Source organism: Hirundo rustica, chromosome 19, assembly GCF_015227805.2.
Source record: "Hirundo rustica isolate bHirRus1 chromosome 19, bHirRus1.pri.v3, whole genome shotgun sequence".
Classification (NCBI taxonomy): Eukaryota; Metazoa; Chordata; class Aves; order Passeriformes; family Hirundinidae; genus Hirundo; species Hirundo rustica.
In genome coordinates this window covers 64887-85289 of record NC_053468.1, presented here as the reverse complement: position 1 = coordinate 85289, position 20403 = coordinate 64887, and the positions used below count along the sequence as shown (strand labels likewise).

At 42.9% G+C, this 20403-nt stretch overlaps 1 protein-coding gene across 3 annotated transcripts in view; it reads left to right on the top strand.

Annotated features, from left to right (window-relative positions):
- The first annotated feature begins 1235 nt into the window (after positions 1–1235).
- The window catches only part of PITPNM3 (PITPNM family member 3), a 51692-nt gene continuing 32524 nt past the window's right edge, over positions 1236–20403 (top strand). For 2 of the 3 annotated variants that reach the window (XM_040082337.2, XM_040082336.2), the window contains exons 1-3: positions 1236–1361; positions 9782–9877; positions 15181–15288. In XM_040082337.2, the coding sequence (XP_039938271.1) occupies positions 1340–1361; positions 9782–9877; positions 15181–15288 (226 nt within the window). In that variant the 5' untranslated portion in view covers positions 1236–1339. Of the gene's footprint in view, positions 1362–1770; positions 1884–9781; positions 9878–15180; positions 15289–20403 lie in introns of those variants that run through there. The other variant, XM_058422987.1, reaches the window with a different exon arrangement.

Here is a 20403-nt window from a genome sequence, read left to right as displayed (position 1 = left end):
AGACAGTGTGGCTCAAGGGCAAACTACAGCATGTAGTAACACTGTCACACGTAGGTGGGGAGGGGTGAACCACAGTTTGCTTGCAAGTGGCTCTGGAGGTGGGAACTGGGTGTTCTGGCTATCTATTCCGCTTAACTCGCCGTGTTCTCAGGGGTGTTTGCTGTGGCTCTTGAATAAGCTGCTAAGCAGTAGCCCTAGTAAATAATGTAATTATCTTTATACCTGAGTTGGTGTTGACACAGAGCCTGTAAGTTGCATTAGGACTTGGTTGCATTATGTTTGCTCAGTTCTTTAATTGTAGGGTTTTTGGGGCAAAAAATTTGTTCACTGCCTTTTATTTGGTGGTGTTCTGACACACTGTAGTAACATACAATCCCGCCTAAGCTCCCTGCCAGCCTCCTCCCATCTTTTCTACAAGGGCTGCAATTTAAGATGCTCCTTAAGATGAATTTCTCCCGGTTATTGGGGGTTCTGGAGAAGTTCGCTCCTCTGCTTTCAGAGACATGCTGCTAATGAGGCTCTTGAAGAGGGACGAACCCTGCCAAGTTCCCTAACTCAGCTTTCAGCAGACTCTAAGCTACTTTCCTATGGCTGACTTAAAAGGCGGCTTTGCAGTTGTTCAGCCACTGCATTGACACGGCGCTTGACAACACCCGCAGGAACCTTGCTGTTAAAATCCAGAGCAGCCACTCGCAGGAGCGGCGTGGCAGGGGCAGTGCCGCGGCAGCAGCCGAGCCGTGCGCACCCCGGCACCACGGGCCAGGGTAGGGACAGCGCCACTCGGCCCGCCCCGGGTAGCTGAGGGCGGGAGCGGGGCAGGAGCGCGGCGCGGGTCTCAGCCCCCTCCTGCTCTGCGCGCTCGTAGCTCCGAGGGGCGCCAAAACGGCGAGGGAGCCGCGACCCCTCCCCGGGAGGCGTGTCGTGAGGGCAGCGGGCGAGGCGAGCTCCGGGCGGAGGGTCCTTGCCGGCAGCGGCGGGGCCAGACTCGCCGCCCAGCCCTTGCCCGGGACGGGGTGCTGCTCGCACCTCGCGGCCGCTCTCTCCAGGCCCTTTATGAGCAGCCACGTCCCCGTGCTGGCCCGGCCCGGCCCGGCCCCCGCTCTCCGCGGAGCCGCTCACTGCGCCTTTAGCGACGGCGGCTGCGCCTTCAGCGGCGGGCGGGCGGCACCGGGCGGCGGCGGCGTCTCCCGGCCGCGTCTCTCAGCGCCGCAGGCAAGAGGGCGGCGCGGGGCCTCTGCTGAAAGCCGATGGGGCGCCGGAGAGCAGGGTGCCGGAGCGCCCAGCGGGCGAGCACCTGACACGGCTGAGGACGGCTTGGCTGCGAGCGGGCAGCGCTGAAATGGCGAAAGCTCCAGTCCCAGGTTGGTGCTGAGCCCGCGCGGCGCAATGGGCCAGTGCCGAGGGGAGAGCGAGGCCCCTGGGCCGGGACGGGGCGGGATGGGGCGGCCCCGAGGGGAGCGCGGGGCCCCGGGGGCGCGGCGAGGATGAGGCTCCGGCGCGTTCCCCGCCCACCCGCGGCTCCGTCTCCTGCGTCCTTCGCCGTCGGTCCTCTGGAGCGGTGAACGCAAACTCGTGTGGACGAGGCGCGGGTACATTTGACCTCGTCGTCGATATCGAGCACGGCCCGCTCTGCCTTCGGCGCCCGCATCTGCCGGTGCCGTGGTCGCGGCACGGCCGCGCGTGTCTGCGGGGACATCGCAGCCGCCCGCGCCCGTCGCTGCTGCCCGGCCTTCTCCCCGCGTTCCGCCGGTGCGGGTCCGGGAACGGTCTCTCCCAGCTCCAGGGGAATTCCGTGGCTGCCGCCTGGTCGGGCCGGTGCTCGCTGCCGCCCACTCGGGAGGAACAGACCGGGAGGCAGCAGCCGTGGTCAGAGAACAATACAGGTGCGCTGTTGTGTGGAATTTGACGAAAGCCTGCGCTGCGCCTTGCCCATTCGCGTAACTCGTGCTTCTGCTGGAGCCTGAGCCTTGTGGAGGTTGGAGGTCGGTTGCTGGGTCTGAGACCAGGGCTTGAGGATGCTCAACATCATCAGCACCCTGATGTCCTGTACCCAGTGGCAGGTGCAGCCTGAACGTGGTAGCATATTTTCTGTGTGCACAAAGGCCAGAACAGATGAGAGTGCAGTTGCTGATGCAGAAGTGTTTTTCTTCTAGGTTGTATGTAGAACCCATTGCTGTTGCAGGTGAAGGCCTAGCTGCTACGACTGGATGGTCAGTATGTGACACTTGTTTAGTGTTTAGTGCCAGGTCTTGACATGGCTTTACAGCAGCATGGCAATATTAAAGCTAAACCCGGAAGCAGTTTTTTCTCTAGCTCTGTTTATTTATTTTCTGCCCCAAAATAAGCATGGATTGATGGCAGCCCAGAGATGTAACACTCAGGAACATGAGAGCATTAGTAATTTCAGAGGATGCAAATATAGGATTGAACGAAATGTTGCTTTTCTGTCTCTGGAAGATGAAGAAGTACGCAAATGGGGAGAAGTGTTTTGTGGGTTTGGTGGTTTTTGGTTTTGGGGTTTTTTTTTGTTTTTGTTTGTTTGGTTGGTTGGTTGTTTTTTTTCTTTTTTTTTTTTTTTTTCTCTCCTTTGGCATTAGCTTGCAGTCCTTTTAAGCTGGATAGGAAAATCAGATGGCAATGCTTTTGCTTTCTGTGATACGTGAGTAATGCAGCCTGTAATACATAGTTTGTGTGTTCAAATACAATTTTGCACAGGAATTTTAAAGCATAGTACTTGTCTTGGATGTGATTTCAGTGACAAAGTACATATTTTGAAAGAGTCTTTGTGATGTCACTACTTATTGCAAAGTAAGAATAGAATGTTCACAAAGGAGGTCTGGAAGAAACTATCTGGCATAGGGAAAATGTGCTGCTTTTATAAACTGGGCACACCGAGTTTATCAATGTGGGCTGCAATATGCACAAGTATAAAAAAGATGTTTTGCTTGTATATATCCTACCTTGTAGCCCCTGCCAGTAATGTAGCCTTACCTCAGATAGAAAGGAAGACCAGAACTGTAGTGAGAATGTGCTGTTTGCTCACTGTTGAATGACAAGTTGCTTGTAAAGGGCTTTTAGACATGGTCCACACTTGACTCATTTGAGTAACCAAATCTCACCTAGTGAGCTCCAGACCTTATGCACTTGAAGTAGTCTCTCTGCAAAAATGCTTGGGCATTTGCAAGAGTGTCAGTTGTAAAACCACACAGAGACAATTGCAGATCACTACCTGACATGTCCCTATGGGAGTGGTAGGTTATCTGCTCTTCAGCTCTGACTTCATTTTTAACAGAGCGCAGTGACTCAAAAATGCCAGAACCCCCTCAGAAAGCTCTGCACTATGAAAGTAGAGAGTTTCAGATGTGTTGCAGGCAGTCCACCTACAGTCATTGCAGAAGAGGTTAGAGAATATTCATATCTTCTCTGATTTTGGGGAGTCAGTTTGGAGGAGGTGATGACACTACTAAAAGGAAGGTGAAATTAATTTCTGCTGTGGGGAAGCTGGCATCTGAAGTATCAAGAAACAGCTCTGGGAGATGTACCATGTTTACAGGAAAGTTTGATCTAGGATTTGAAGTCTGAACAGTCATGTTAAACCTCTTTTCTCTCTTCATCCACCTCACTAGTAATACTGCAAAGTGCAAGATGGCAAATGTCACTGGTACCTTCAAATAGGGTCTTAAAGGCCTGCATAGCTTAGTTTCTTGATTTGTTACCTGAACTCAATATTCAAATGCATGTCCATTCTTACCATCTGCTGCAGAACTGCCAGTGGAGGGATATACAGAGTAGACAACGAGGGATTTCTCGCTGAGAAATTGCTGTGAGATGAAAGACACTGAATGAGGAATGGGAGAGAGGAGCTGGTTGTGTTGAGCACTTCTGACCGCACCTGCATCTGGACTGCTCCATCAGTTAGGTCTTTCACTTCTTGACAAGAGAACCTGAAATTTGTGTGGACTTTTTTTCTGTCTGTAACTATGTCTGGCTTTGTCAGCTGTGTATTTTGACAAGGGGACTTGATATCTTGACTTGATCTTCCACTTTTTTTCTTCCCCATCCCTTTTGGCCTTTTACGTGGTCTCTGCCCTCCCTCTTGCCTTCCACTGTTATTTTTCTCCCTCTCCTCCTTTAGCCTCACAGTTTTGTATGCCTCTCAGTCCATGTTGCCCCCCCAACCCCTTCCTCTAAGTGTGTTTCATTTCAGCTTCAACTAATTTCATTTCAGTTCCAGTCTCTGATGCAGATTCATTCGTGTTTTTGGATGAGTGCTATGTGGCCCTGCTATCAGTGATAGCATATATCATCTTTTTTGGTGGTCAGTGTTCAGGCAAGAACTTCCTCTGATCAGCATCTCCCTCTGTCTTGTATGAGCTCCTGAGTCCTTAGGACTCCAGTAAATTCCCATCCTTGTAACATGCATCTTCAGTTTTACGTTTTCCAAATAAGAAATAAATCATAACTAAAAAATAATAGTGGGTGAACTTGGCCTCCAGTAAGTCTTAACTGCATAGTCACTAGGTAACACTGTGTGGGTAGCTCAGTTAAATCACTTAAGGGGTAGGCAAGAAGCATCTGAAACCAGAAAAACAGAAAGAAGTATTATTATGCAACAGCAGTCAGTAGCAATAGCATAGGTCTTTTCTCCTACCCAGCATCTCTATCCAAATGGAAAAATGATTTGTGTTTTTTAACTTTATTAGGAAAACTGCTCCTGACTTCAAATGATACACTTCTAAAAGTGGAAATGTTTTAATCTGTGCAATAGAATCTATTTTTTTATTTGGATTAATTCAATCCTCAGTGTTTGACTTTGTGAAAGACTGAGTTTCCAGTAGCTATGACAACACTGTGTGCTGCTTCGTCTCTACCTAGGTGTGGTGATAGTATACAGGAATGCTTTCTTTATGATTGCCTGTCCTCTGGCATGTGCTTGTGTCTGGGCTTGGTTGGAAATCAAAAAATGTTACCAAGCAAAAGATGGAGAAAAAAGGCTGGGCCTGCTGCAAACTTGAAATCTGTGATGGTATGACAGCAAAGTGGATAATATTGAATTAGTTTTACGGTAAAGCCCAGTGCTGTAATTGCATCCAATGAAAACTGCTGCTCTTATCCCAAGCTGCTTGAATGCATCTTCCTGGCAAGTCTGGTGTGAGCACACCTGAGCTGGGATGGGCTCTGGAACCAGCCTGTGATGCTTCCAGTACACAAGGGGCTGGTATGACTGGCATTTGGGTCATCTTGCTTACTTTCCATCTGTCCTGCTTGCCTGACAAGGTAGCCAGTGATGCATGCGTTGGTAAGCAGAAGACAGAGATGCTGGAGTGACTCTTAAATGGAATCTTCTGGACTGAGCCTACTGTGCTGCTACTCGGCCCTCACAAGTATGTTTCAGGAATGCAATCACTACTCTTTCATTCCCAAAGTGTATGTGCTGGTCCTGCTCATGAAGTGCTTCTATAAACAGTGATGTGATGACTCCAGTAATGGGGGTTTTTTTCAGTTGCAGTAAGTGGTTTTAAAAGCTTTTTCAAAATGGGGAGAAGGCAGAATCAGTGAAGAAAGGTAACGTGGCTGTAGTTTCACAGCAGGGCTAGGCTTACTTCCTGCTGCATTTGAAAATTAATTTTCCGCTCGTTAGATCCAGTAGTAGATTCCATCCCTGTGCCTTGGCAATGTGTGCTTAGAGGACATCATTTCCACTGGAAAATGTTCCTTCCTGTTGCCAAAAGATATTCTTGTACTCTGCACATGTTTCACCTCCAGATGTATGCCACCTAAGGACCTAGGGCCTGTAGTGCATGGTGTTGCTTTGGGCTGTCAGAATTGATGCCAGTTACTGGAATGGAAATGGAAAGTAGATGCCTTTTCTTTCTCCTCACTTGGTATGCATTTTAAGTACTATCTTTGCTTAATAAGTAATATTGGAGCAGCCTTTTTGGTACTGGTAGCAGAACATGTCCTTACTACTGAGTGGCAGTGGTGAGCTGTTCTGTCTTAGGATGCTTGGGACTTCCAGGATGTGCGTGTTTTGGACACCAGGCCTTCCAAAGGATATAGGAAAGGGATTAAAGCTGGGAATCAACAACATTAGCTATTCAGTTTTCAGAGGAAAACCTTTGCTTCTTAAACTGTTTTTCAGAGCCTCTTCAGCTTTATTTCACTTCTTATCTGTTTTTCTGTTTCCATTTCCTTAGTCCGGAGAATGCTGGCTGTAGACCAGTAGGGTTACTTTAATTCCTGTTGTGTTTTTCTTTTTCTCTTTTAGAATCACCCTCATATCACATGGCATGAAGTGTGCTCATGCACTGCTTAGTGTCATATCATTGCCAGTTTGTAAAAAAAAAAGAGACACCTTTGGAAAGAATTTGGGTTTATGCCTCCTGACCAGAGGAAGCTCCAGCTGATTCTTCTCTTATATATACTTTTCAACTACTGTTGGTTTCTTATGGAACTATGGTAGAACGAGCCCTGCTGGTGTTTGTGGGTGAAAGTGGAATAGGCATTTTCCATGACTGTTCTGCTCCTTAGGTCTATTTGTGGAACATATCAGAGATTGCATCATTTTAGTGGGTTGTTCCATCTCTGGACGGACAGCATTATAAGCTGCTGATATGTGAGTGGGAACTGTTTCTTATGCTGTTTGCTGGGATTATGTACAGTCACTAAACACCAAGGATGAAATTTGCCTTGCATCTGAATTAGGATGACGTGTACAGAGGTGCAGTCTGACTTGCCTTCAGCTGAAGTGCAAGTGTTGCGTAATAGAACATGGAGCTATTTCTGTAGCAATTTTTAATCAAAGTTTCTGGCTATTTTGCTGCTTATCACAGGCGATTGCAGCTGATTGTGATCTGTGGCTCTTCCCCTTATGGAGGTTGTTGTGCAGGATATAGATTTCAGTTGTAATCCTTACTTACACATAGGGGTAAGGAAATCAATATTGAATGTGCATCACAGCACCTCCTCTCAGGTCACCAGGTCACTGATGCAGCAAAGTATCAGTGAAATTACAGCTGTTCTTTGTTGAAGAAAAGAGAAACAAGACTTTTTTTTTTTTTTTTTTTTTTTTTTTTTTTAAACTGAGAAAAACCTCTGTCTGTAATCTTAATTACAATTATTTACAGTTAGTGCTAGCCTAACTAGAGCATTCAGCTTCTGTTCATATTTCTGCTAGGATGGCTCTGCTCTTGTCTTCTCCCTAGCTTTTACTGGGGCTCTCTTCTCAGGGCAAGCCCCTGCCAGCTCCCTCTGTGACTGTCACAACTTGCAGTTCTCTGCAGACAGAACAGGTTAGATACGAAACTTCACTTCTGCTTCTTCTAGAAGAAAAGCACCTGTGCACTTCTATGGGCTCTCCCTCCACCTCTTGGAAATGTTACGCTTATATCCTACTGTCCCTCTGTCATGCTGTTCCAACAGCTTATGGGGAACTACTGTGTGTACTTCCAGTTTAACGGTTGTGACTCACAGCTTGGTCATGTAGTGTTCAAAGCATTTCTACATGCTTTCCCCTTTGTTGATCAGCAATTGTGATACTGAACAACTGGGATGAAATGAAAGTTGCTACCCTGGGTGCAAAAATTTCTGAAATCTTGGTGCTAAGAGTCAGCTGACTGATCTGATAAAGGGTAGGTTCACTGCCATAGGAGTATAAACTGTCATTACCGAGGAGCTCACCCGTGTCCTGAAGTAGGGCTGGTTTTTTCATTCTCTGAAGCAATATTATAAAATAAAATATGCAGTAGTTGACAGTGTAAATCAAATCAGTGAGTCCAGGCAATGCCAATGTCTAATAAAATCAAGAAATGTTAATAGAGTCTCTTGAAGGTACCTAATGCTAATCTGCTGGCTCAGAAGGAAGCAGACTTAATAAGACCAATGTATTAGGGCAATGCAATGCAGTCCAGCCAGGAAATCAATCTAGATGTGGAGAGCTGTTGCAGTGATCTTTACACAGGTTTGTCCCGCTGACTGTGGTTATGTTTAAGCTGCTTCTAAATCTAGAAGCATTCCCCGTGCAATATAATAAAACTGATGCTCCCAGGATCTTTTCTCATAGTCAGAATTTATGCTTGGATATTTGTGACACTTTTCCCTGCCCTTCCATGCGTTCCACATCAAACTCTAAGTTCCCTGGAACCGTGAGCTTTTTTTGTCGGGTGAGTGCTTTAACTGATTTTCAGTTAGGCTAGCGGCAGTTCTCCAGGGAATTGCTGCTTGGTTTGGAGTACCTTTGAGGTTTTTACAATTTTTTATTTTTGTATCCTCCTCCCTCCTTTTGTTCTTCCTTTCTCCCTCCTTTTGTTCTTCCTTTCTCCCTCTGTTCAACCCTCCATACATCACTCTGGGGGTTTTTTGGTGCCTTCCACCTTGTGCTTTTGAAATTTTGGAATGCCTGCTCTTCCAAGCATTGACCCAATGCAGGCTTTTTTTCATTTGAAGTTTAGAATAGCATTCTTTCTCCCACTATTTTGATGACTATAGTGATGCATTTTAGTATAGATATGTATCTGAATAGCTCCAGTAGCGGCTGGATATCACTGAGCACATTCCCAATACATGCTGTACTCTTGTAATGAATACTGACTCCTTAATAACCATTTTTTAAAACCATATTAAAATGCAGTTGACTATTATTTTTACTTACTTCTTAATAACCATTTTTAATGGAATTAGAATGCTATTAATTGATTATTATTTTTACTCAGGTCTTGGCCAGCTAAAATCTGCTTCTTCTTACCACCCTTCACTTAAATTTCTGATTAATTCATCTATAGGTGGAGTAAATGAAGAACAAAAGGCTGTGCCCTAGCGGCATGTTTTATCCAGAATAGTACAGAAGGATGCATCCTCTGTTTGAATTGCTCTTTTACTACTGAGAGAAGAAGAATGCTTTTGTGGCCAGGGGCTCAGGACATTAGAATCATGTCTGATGTCACCATTTGCAGAAGTGAATAAAACGAAGGACACTGTTCTGGTGGGTAATGAGTGTCCTTTGTACAGCAGTGTTATTAGGGCTGTGGTGGATTCGATCCCTGGTTCTCCTCAGATTGTGGGGAGACTTTGTTGTTAATATAAGGAATATCTTTTCGCTACTTCTTTCTAGTGTTGGGTTGCTTAGATGTAAGGAGAATTCAGATATTTAGACAAGTCTGGTTTACTAACTACAAATTAATTTGAGTATGATAATCCATTAGGACCATCTAAGCTGTCATGACTGTATCTGTTACTGTACCTGTTCTAATGTGGTTTTGCCTTCCTGTCTTCAAATGACAAGCTCCAAATGAAAGCCCCAGGCTCCAGCACAGCAAAGCTCTCAGATGAAACCAGTTCAGTGAGTGAGAATTGAGTAGCTTGTCTGCAAATCTGTGAGCCAAATAAGATGGCACTTCTTTTAGGAGTTAAATTGAATTTAAGTGGGAGCTACTGCCATGTCCTGGGGAAATGCTGCTTTGTGTCTTAGAAATAATATGAAATTTGAGTGTTGGAATGGAACAGCCAGACAAATTCAACAGGAAAGAATTTATCTTTTGAGGTTGCTGCATTAGCTGAATGCAGGCTTATCTTTAACACAAACTTGTTTTAATCACTTTGGTTAAGTGGAAGTATTTTTTTGCCATCCTGAGAGCTCTGGCTGGCTGACAGTTGAGATTAAAGTGTGCATCATGGTGGCCATCATCCTGAGGCACCTACACAAACTTCATTAATGGGTTGGGGTCTTTTCTGCAGCAGAAGAGAGCATTCCCTTGAGTTAATGTGAGTCTCCTTTTATTTCCAGCTGGCCCATGCCGATTTGGTGGTGCTCAGCGGCACATGCAGAGTGTTCTCAGAGACTCTGTAGAGAGCTCCGATGATGAATTCTTTGATGCACGAGGTGAGTACACTTTTTTGTCCTCCCCTCCCCATTTTTCTCCCAATTTTGCAACAATTAACTAAGTTCCTTCATGGGTGAACTGGCGGCATTGTCCTCATCAGACAAAACCTCCATCAGTTCTTCTACCCAGGATTTGTGAATGGACCTGAAGGAGTTTGGTGAGGTGCTGGGGTGGATGAGTGAGCTGCCCTGAACTGAGTCAGGCATCAGAAGCAGCAAGATGCCACCAGTGCAGACCTCCTGGGGCCTGATCCAGGTCCTTCCCAGCTCAGACAGTGTATGAGGTTACAATGGGAGTGCTCTTGTTCACAGTTCCTGATGAAGGCCATGAGCGTCCATGTTACTGATGGCCAACTTTTAAGACCAACGTCTTAGATTTTCCACTCTATCAGAACTTTCACTGGAGGGACTGGGACCTCTGCTTGTTCAAGGAGCAGTATTTGAAGACTTGTGGATTCTGACTTGGAAGTGACCCACAGGGATCAATGAGTCCAGCTCCTAAGTGAATAGCCCATATGGGGATCAAACCTGTGACTATGGCGCTGTGCTCTAACCAGCTGAGGTAACTGCAGCACTCCCTACGTCATCCGTGAGGCCCTGAATCTTGACGTGCTCGGTAACATGCCAAGTTTTGTTCTGAAGTGGGAGAAGAATCTGTAGGTTGTATGCATACACAATCTCCCACCTCCAGTGGGAGGCTGGGGCTCTGGTTTTGGTTCTGTTTGCAGTAACCAAAGTTTAAGCTTATCTGACGCATTTAATTTGCTTTGTCTGAAAGAACTTTCCTTAAATACGTATGTTTTAATGTCAGAGGTAGTCTATGTAGTCTGAAATGCTTGTAATGACAGTCGCCATCATTTTTATAATGGTTACTTGAAATAGAAAGTCACTGCTATGTAAAGATAGTGAACAACATCTGTTACTGAGTTGTTCATCTCCTAATAACAGACTTTTAGTGAGAGATAATAATACGTGATAAATTGCTTCTGTGGATCAAAATTAAATGTGCATGGAAGACATCTAAGCACGAAGAGAATGAGAGATGGTGATCTCTTCCCACTGAGTATTCAGTGAGAATAGGATACCCAAATTGTTTAAGCCGCATTTAAATCTTAAGCTTTAGTGAGTGGAAGAGTTGGAAATAGAAAAGAAATACATCCTATGCTGATTTTCCTCCACGCTGCCTTTGTGCTTTGCAAAGTTCTACCATGTGCTTAAAATAGCTGTCTTGATGATTTCAGCAATGTTTCCAGATCCTGTGTGAAGCTGCAGTTGTAACTTTGGGCACCAAATCATGCTTGAAATTTTTTCTCCAAAAAGGGAACGAAAATGGTGATGTTTCAGACATTCTAAATGGTGTAGTTTTCTTTGATGTGAATAGATCAAAAGTGTGACTAGATTCTGTCTTTGGGAGTATGATCACTTACTATGCTTGATGGAATATTCTTTTGAATCATCAAGATCCATTGTTCAGTAATGCTTTGAAGGTCAGTTTGATGCCTGCATTTTTGGAGTTGGTAGGGCATGCACTGTGGACTGAGAACAAGAAATGCCAAGAAATTCCAAGAAATGCCAAGAACTTGGAGTTTTCTGGGCATATTGAGTTGATACAAGTATTTCCAAGTTTAGATTACTTGATAGTTACCTTGCAAAAATGCACTTCAAATCAAGTTTTGTTTAGATAGATTTTTATTTCTTCATATCCTGTCACTGGTCAGCAAAGAGGTATCAGCACCTCCCTCTCCATGGCCCACCTTGAGGAAGTTGCAGACTGCAGTGAGGTCTCCCCTCCGTTTCCTCTTCTCCAAACTGAACAAATCAAGGGACCTCAGTCATTCCTCATAAATCTTGGTCTTGAAACCTTTCATCATCTTGGTTGTCCTCCTCTGGATGCTCTCTAATAGCTTTAGATCTTTCTTGTATTATGGCGCCCAAAACTAGACACAGGACTCGGTGTGCAGCTGTGCCAGAGCAGAGTGGGACAGTCACCTTCCTTCAGCTGGCCAGGGTGCTGTGCCTGATGTACCCCAGGATACTCTTGGCCCATTTGGTTGTCAGGATACACCGTTTACTCGTATTCAATTTGCCATCAACCTAAACCCTCAGATCTCTTTCCCTAGGGCTTCTCTTCACCCCCTTCTCCCACAGTTTGTAGGTCTAACCAGGATTACCCCATCCCAGGTGCAGAATCCAGCACTCACGCATGTTAAATTTCACATGGCTGGTGATTGCCCAGTGGTCTATTCAGATCTATCTGCAAGGCCTCACTACGCTTGAGGCAGTCCATAGGTCCTCCTAATTTAGTATCATCTCCGCTTTCTTCCAAACAGCCTTTCAGAAATAAGTGTTTAAATGTCAGGAAAATAAATGTACACAGAAGAAGCAAAAATACTAGCAGAAGAGGCAGAAGGTGTTTCTCTACCCAGAAGCTCTCTTGGTGATAAGGGAGCTTGTGTCTTTGGTACAGGAAAACATATGTGCGGGTGAAGTAGTTGGCATTATCAGTAGATTAAACTTAGCACCAAAGAAACAAGAGGGGTTTGTGCTGGAGTGAGGGAAACTTGTCCGGGACAGAGACTGTAGCTTTCACCTCCTGAAAATGAGGTATCTTGATACCCTTTTTCTTTCTCCAGCGTAACATTTTCTGCAGTATTTCTTACCTGTATTTCTCACCCATTCTCTGTTACTTATACAGAGTGCTTCATAAGTGTTTGATATTCTTGCAGCTGCACAGTGCAGCTGGAGTTGAGTACTATGGGGATTCTTCATGGGAGAATCTGGAAGCTATCCCACATGTACCCGTGTGTAATTTGTACTTCGTAGGCAGGATGAAGTAGGAAACAGTGGGCACAGCAGTCGGCACCATCAAAACATAACATTAGTGAGCTGCTTTTGTGTTCTGAAAAACAGCTGGAGTCAAATCTCAGTTTCTCGAACAAAGATATTTCTGGCTGGCAGCCTTGTAAACAGAGAATCAAGCACCTGTGTTTGGGTCAAAGCAGCTGTACATGTTTTAACTGTTGATTCATCTGTCGTGACTACTTAATTTAGTGGAATCCATATGGAAAGGGAGAAGTAATATTATACTGTTTTATATTGCCTGACTTTCTTTTGTTTCTTCCTTTCAATGTGACATTACAAAAGTTAGGCAGGAATTTTACTGTGTCAACATGTAAAATGATATTTTATGCAGGAAACTACCTTGTAATTTAACTGCAACATACCTCTGATCACAGAGGATGAAAATTACAGCTGAATACATCCTCACAAAATTGTCAGAATATGAAAATCCACGGTTGACTAACATTTTTTCAGATTTGAAAAGCTGCTGAGAGAGCCCTGCACATTCCCATCTGGCCATTTCATCAGACTTCCACAGACAGGCAAACACCCCCATACAGATCTCCCCACATGCCTGCGCTACTGCCTTTAACCTGAAAAAAAAAAAATCTTCTGTTACACAGCCCTGGAGGCACTGTTTCTCATTTGTTTTCAGTTCTTTTCACTGGTCGTCATGCCTGTTGCGCACACCTGCCAGTGTTAAGGGCCATCGGTTGTGCTGCTGCTGCTGCTGCTGGGTCTTCTGATGCCAACACTGGACTTCGCTCAAGAAGAGCAAAGCAGGAAAACAAAATCTACAGTAGAGAACCATTATCTCCCGTTTTTATCTTTGGATAAAATGTTACACCTGTCAGCCAGACACTCACCCTTGCTAGACCTTAAGGAGGTTCTTGAGGGCTGTGTTTGTTCTACGCTGCTGCTAATTTGAATGCTTTTCCGTCTGTATTTGTGCAATTGCACTGAGGGGCTGGTGTGAGGCTCAGGGGGGCAAGACACTCCTTGATAATTCAAAAAGTTAGCAGGAGGAACAACAGTAAGGGCTAAGCACAAAACATTAATGAAAATACCCATCACACTCAGATGGATTTTAAAACCACTCGTTGAGGGGGGGAGGAAAGAGACCAAAACCACCATGGCTCCTTGCCTTCCTCCTTATAGAACTTCAAATAAATCAGCCTCTGGGAGTAAGTGACAAAAACCTGAGCAAAATGCTGTGCTAAGTGGTTGATTCTCTCTGTCTCAGGGAGCAGCTGAGATTGCATCAGGTCTCAGGGCTTTGCTGGATCCTGCTTCTCTGATAAATCTGATAAATGACCTGTATCATTGTTTGTAAAGGTATGACTTGGGGAGAGATAAGATGCGGTGGCGACTGTGAAGTGATACATACAGTCCTTTATATATATCCATCTTTCTCCAGTACCAAGATCACTCTAAAAGGTACATGTAAGAAAACATGAAAGAGCATAAATTTTTAAATCATTTAGAGGCCTACTGCAAGGTAGGTATTTGAAAATTATTGTTTTAGCCAGAAATGTCATGGCTAAATTATTCTGTGTTTACTCCCCTATTAGAGCCATTCTCTCTATGAAAGGCAGTACGAGAGGACAGAATTTGACCCATTCTCTGAATCTGCCGTAACAAGTAAAGAACTGTTATTACTTATTTTACTTACTTTTTTCTGTGTGCTTGCCCTAGGTACAAAGACCATTCTAGGTTGTATCCAGCCAGGCTGAAGTGCTTTGAGTAAATTTATTCAGAAAGAAATAGTGCACCCTTCTTGCCAAATAGCTGTTAAATTGAAGGAAAATATTTTCCTGCAGCTTCTAGGCCTGTTTGGTTTTGCATTTGTTTTTTACAAAAGAGACTTAATATCTATCTACAGGTTGTGTTTTGTGCTTTCAGTTTTTCCTGTCCCACTTCCTGGGTGGGATTTCAATAAAAGAGATGCTTCTCTGTGCTGTGAGCTTGGTTCCATTCCGTTATGTTGGTGTGTCCCTAGATGAAAGTATAAAGCTTTACGTAGCACTGGTGGCTTTGATAAAAAAGGGGAAAAAATATTTCTTGAAAAGTCTTGAACTGATCTGTGTGTCCACGCTTCCCTCTGCTCTGCCTTTTGAACGTTCTTCCAAAAAAAAAAAAAAAAAGAACCCCCCCAAACCAACCAACCACTCTAAGACTCAGTGATTATTAGAGACTTAGTTTTACAGTGGCTGCTCAAGAGAGAGAAGATTCAGCAGTCCTTTCCATGTTTTCCTGCACATAGTCAATGAAGCGTACAGGATTGCTTGCTATAAAGCATATGAGTAGACAAGAAGCTTTCCTGGACAGTCCTGCATAACCTGATATCTGTTCCCCTTGGGGCCTCTAATGAATGTCTATTTCTCTCTCAATTACTAGTACTCACCCTGTTATTTTTCTCTTGTTTGTCACACCAATTTATTCTATTCTTTTTCATCTTACAGAAGAGATGGTGGAAGGAAAAAATGCTATTCTCATAGGCATGAGCCAGTGGAACTCAAATGACCTTGTTGAGCAGATAGAAACAATTGGGAAGCTTGAAGAAAATCAAGGTAATGTTTAGCTTGTATTACATAATTCTTAAGAGTTAACAAGAACATCTGACTTCTGAAGCAGTTACTTTTTTGATACTATGTAATTACTCCACAGAAGTAATGTCATTTTACAGGATCCCATTGTTAAAAGATTTACATAGATACATAAGTAGCATTTTAGTGCTGAGGAATGAATTGCAGTGATCTCTCTCAGGAGAAAACTTTGGTAGACCAGGCAATAGAAATTTATTGGCTTCCGTGGGAAGTCAGTGTTGGGCTCAGCTGAACAACTGTGAGATTGATTACAAGAATAAAACTTAGTTTTTCTTATATTCAAGATGTGAGAGACTTCTTGTTGTCATCAGATTATTTTGCTCCTCAAAGTCAACAAATCCTTATCTGGAATTTCTATGGGTACACATCCTTTCTTTCAGGTGTATTTGGGGCCATTTTTATGTAAATATGTGTGTAACTATGTACCACTGAAAGGAGTGAGAAATGGGCACTGATAGACCAGTAAGAATTTGGGACTTAGGATAAAGGCATAAGCACTGTTATTGTTACTTTGGTTCCTAAATTGCCGAGTTGTTTGAAAATTAAATTACCTTGTTGACTTCAGGGAGAGAAAAAGACCTAGCTTGCTTCTCCATCAGTGGTATGGAGCTCAGGCATAATGTTGCTTGTTAATTAATCAAGCTTTCAAAAGAATTTAATATATTTGTCCAATTTAGGAGGCTTTTCTTTATGGATTTTCTATATATAGTCATTCCTGAAAATATCTGTTGACAAGTTTATTCAAGTAAACAAGTATATATAAAAGTAATATTTATGTGAGTCACAGACTTCTTGATTACCTACCATGAGAATGATTTATTTTTATAGTACTTAGCTGAGAGGTTGACACAATACACACAGCGTATTTACAGTTGTTAAAAAGGTAAATAGAGAAAAAAAAGTCAGTTTTGCATTTGCTTTTAACATGGTATCAAGGCCTCATTTATGTTAGTTGATAACTTATTCAGAGATTCAATGGCAATTTTTAAGATATACTGTAGATAAACCTGTTGTAAATATGGCATTTTCTCTGCTACACAGTACCAATATTATATCAATTATGAGTTAATCTTTTAAATAACTGGCCAAAACCCATGTATCTTTGAATTCTTGCAGAAATTTCTCTACTTCTCCCATGCCTGACAAAGATTTAGAACAGGGCGCTTTTTTTCACTTTAGCACCTTTGTATGAGGATGGGTTTGTTTAGCTTTTTTCTTCCACAGTGCCCTTTGTGTTAGACACTTAGGGAAGGGTTTAAGGAGACTGCTTTTAAGGGTTTCTTCTGTTCAGAAACAAGGCTGATAACGAGATGGGGTTTTTTGCATTATGCAGTTGAGTAACTGCCTCAGAGAATAAGACCCAGGGCTGCATGGGAGATGTGTGCAGAAACAAAGGAAGCAGTCCTCTCAATTACACTCCATCCTTCTTCATACAAAGGGTTTTTATTTTCATTTAAGCTAATTCTCTGTGATATTTTGCAGGAGAAAGAATTTTAATGTTATTTTCCTTTCTTCATTTCTGTTCACACACACCTGTTAGAAACTTCAGAACCAGCATACCTGATTCAAAACAGCCAGTGGATTGACCTATGCTAAGGTGTATCTGCATTCTGATACTGTGTCACTTGTGCTGCCAGTGTACTGTTGGGTCACAGTTCGTTGTGCTGAGTTTGACCGTTCTTAATAGAGATGTCAGGCAAGGACTGAAGTTGTTGAGAACTGGGCTAGCACAAGTCTGAGCCGATATTACATGTATTCTACCTCGTTAACCCAGAATGTGATTTCACTGTTTCAGCAGTGCAAAAGAAAGCAGAGTTCTGTCTGTAAAGCACACTGACAGAAATCTTCTTAGATGCACCCTTGCTAGATACAGGAAATAACACAAACAGCAATCAAGCTGAATTAAAAATTCATACAACTGCATAAATTACGTTGATGCAGATACCTTTCTTGTTGTAGAACATAAGCATTTTCACACACCATAGTTGGGCATTTAAATTCATTCCTGGTGCAAAGTATTCTCTCCATTACATTAAGGGAAACTGCATGTACTCACCACTAGGAACAAATTCAGCCTGGTGTTTTTCAGTCCTCCAGCTATCTTGAGATCATATCCTTACCTTAAATATATAGTTAGTGTTTCTAAGTTTGAAGTTATTGTTGGTTTGTTTTTGTATAGTGCAGTGAAGGTACGTTAAGGTAAGGTGAAGAAGACTTTTCATATACTTTGAATATAGTATATGTTTTATATTGCATTACTTGAGGGTTTTTTATGGTGGGAAATGAGATTTCTATACATGTTAACTTGCAAACCAGGCAAATACTTGTTACAGAAAAAAGCCGTCATTTAATTCAAGCTAGTAATCGACATGTAAACTTAAAGCTTTGTCAGCATTTCAAAGGGTGAAATCCTGAGGAAAAAATGCTGGAGTATGCATTATCCTTGAGGTCAAGACATGTTTGTTTGAGACCAGACCTGCATAAAACTTCAATTAAGGTCACGTGAATATTAGGGTTGTCCTCTCTCCCTCAATTGCTATCGCTTGTTATATTGGCCTTTTGTAAATGTGGGCTTGAGAGCTGGAAAGTATTATAAGAGCTTAACATACCATTTCTTTTTTCTTTTCTCTCACGCGCACAAATTAAAATACGAGAGAATCCAGAAACATCTCAAATGAATGAAGAGCCACAGAGCTCCATAGGGAGATAATAAATGCTTGCCAGTGCAGTTGGAGTTTATCTGTGTTGTTATGATTCAATCTCCATATACAGCTAGCAGGCTTTTCAGCTCTTCAGCCTTCATTTTGTCACCTCTTTCCCCTCCTTCCCTCAGTTCATTTTATTTTTCTAAAGAGTAAAAGAAACATGAAGCTGCCAAGGAATGGGCAATGTAGCTCGATGCCAGGATACCTGGGCTTTGCCAGCTGACCAGTGTCACCCATCCATGGACATGAACCAGCGTTAATTACACTGAACAACAGTGAGAAAAAGGTTGAGTTGTTCTGCAGCTTTAGTAGATCAGACTGCCCTTCCTGAGCTGGTAACTTCCATGCTAGGGAATTTTATTTACTTCTGCATTTCTAGCTGGTGAGCAGAAGCAGTTGGCATTTTCTGGATCGTTAAGATAGACAAAACTACTGTATGACTCTGTGCAAGCTACATTGCAACATCAGACCTCTTTTATTCATCAGATCAAATAAAATATACAAGCTTGGAAGTTTTTCTTGTATTGAGCTTCTGTTTTTTTCTGTGACTGTCTGGTTTTCTGCCTGTCCTAAATGAACCAACAACTATTGCTGGACAGCTCTGATTCTTGGCCATTTTGCCAGAAATGATAGGACAGGCTATATCTCAATACAGTTGCTGAATATCCCAGAACCAAGTTTCCAAAACCAAGATTTCAGAATTAGCAAATGCAGAGTTTGAGATCTTAATGTGATCTTCATCAATTTCCTTTGTCTATTTGCTCGACACAGTAGTTTTAATTACTCAGTAGTGTGATAGTAATGAATTGTATTTGTCAAGTCTGCTTACTGTCCTTGGCATGGGTAGAAAGAGAGCTTTTGTCTTTATCAGTGGTGGAAGACATCTTGGAGGAAAGTTTGTCTAGCAGTGAAGAGAAAGTGCTTGTACATCTTTCTTGTCTGTGGATAGCTTTTTCCTACAAAAGCTTCCCCTAGAAATTTAGAGAGATGTGAAGATGATCTTCAGGAATACAGATGGATGTATGAGTAGGAAGGTTGAAATGGTTGGTTTAGATTATGTATTAAAATCACAGTAGCAAGATATTTTCAGTAATGTGAGTTTGTGGTGTACTTGTGGGAAAGTAGGTAATTGGCATGTTTTTGTTTGGTTACTTCTTTTAAGGAAAAGGAATATACACCTTTGTAATATGTGACAGAATTAGATAACATCTGAAACTTGGTGTGTACAGTCTCTGGGTGTTGTTTTTGTTTCTTTTTTTTTTTTTTTTTTTTTGTTTTGTTTTGTTTTGTTTTGTTTTGTTTTGTTTTGTTTTGTTTTGACTCTGCATTCTTGCACAACTCATGATTCTTGGGAGACCATAATTTCTGTCTTTCACCAGAAGGTGTAATTAATCGTAGAGTGATTTGAGTTGGAAGGGACCTTAAAGCCCATTTCATTACAACTCCCTGCCATGGGCAGGGACACCTTCCACTACCGCAGGTTGCTCCAAGTCCTGTCCAACCTGGCCTTGGACACTTCCAGGGGTCCAGGGGCAGCCACAGCTTCTCTGGGCACCCTGTGCCAGTGCCTCAGCACCCTCAGAGGCATTAATTTCTTGCTAATATCCAAACTATACCTGTTCTCAGTTTAAAGCCATTCTCTCTTGTCCTACCACTGAATGCTCACTGGCCTGCGGAAGAGAAAAATCAGCCAGGCTATTATCCAAGGTCACAACTCCTGCCAGAAGCGGGCTCCTTTTCTTGTGCTCTGGGTCACAATATTTGTCACAGTGTTTCCTTCTGCATCCAGTAAAGGATGGAGATTCTCTGTGGCCTTCTTTTTATGGCTGACATGTTTATAAAAAGCATTTTATGTTGTCTTTTATAGCAGTAGTTTTAACACTAAGTTCTAGTTGGGCTTTAGCCCTTCTAGTTTTCTCCCTGTGTAACCTCAAAACAGCCCTGTAGTCCTCCCCAGTTGCTTCCCCCTTCTTTCAAAGGTAATGCACTCTCTTTTTTTGCCAGAGTTCAAGCCAAAGCTCTCTGATCAGCCAGGCTGGTCGTCTTCCTTGCCAGCTCAGCCTGCGTTTTCCAAAATGTAAATGTCACAGAAACCCATACATGCACACACACAAAAGTGAAACAGGCAAAGCCCCAATGAATCTTGGCTGTTTCTTTGTTTTAAAACCTAATTTATTAAAAAAAAAAAAAAAAAAAAAAGGCTGTCTTTCCGTATTTGGTATTTTTGTAGAAAATAAACAAGCAAGCAAACAAATAACAATGTAATTTCTGTAATAAAGCTTGCCACAGATTTATTTAATACACCCAAATTAAATTTTAAGAGCTATGAGTCAATTTTATCAGCAACATGCTACTATCTTACTCTGCAAGTCCA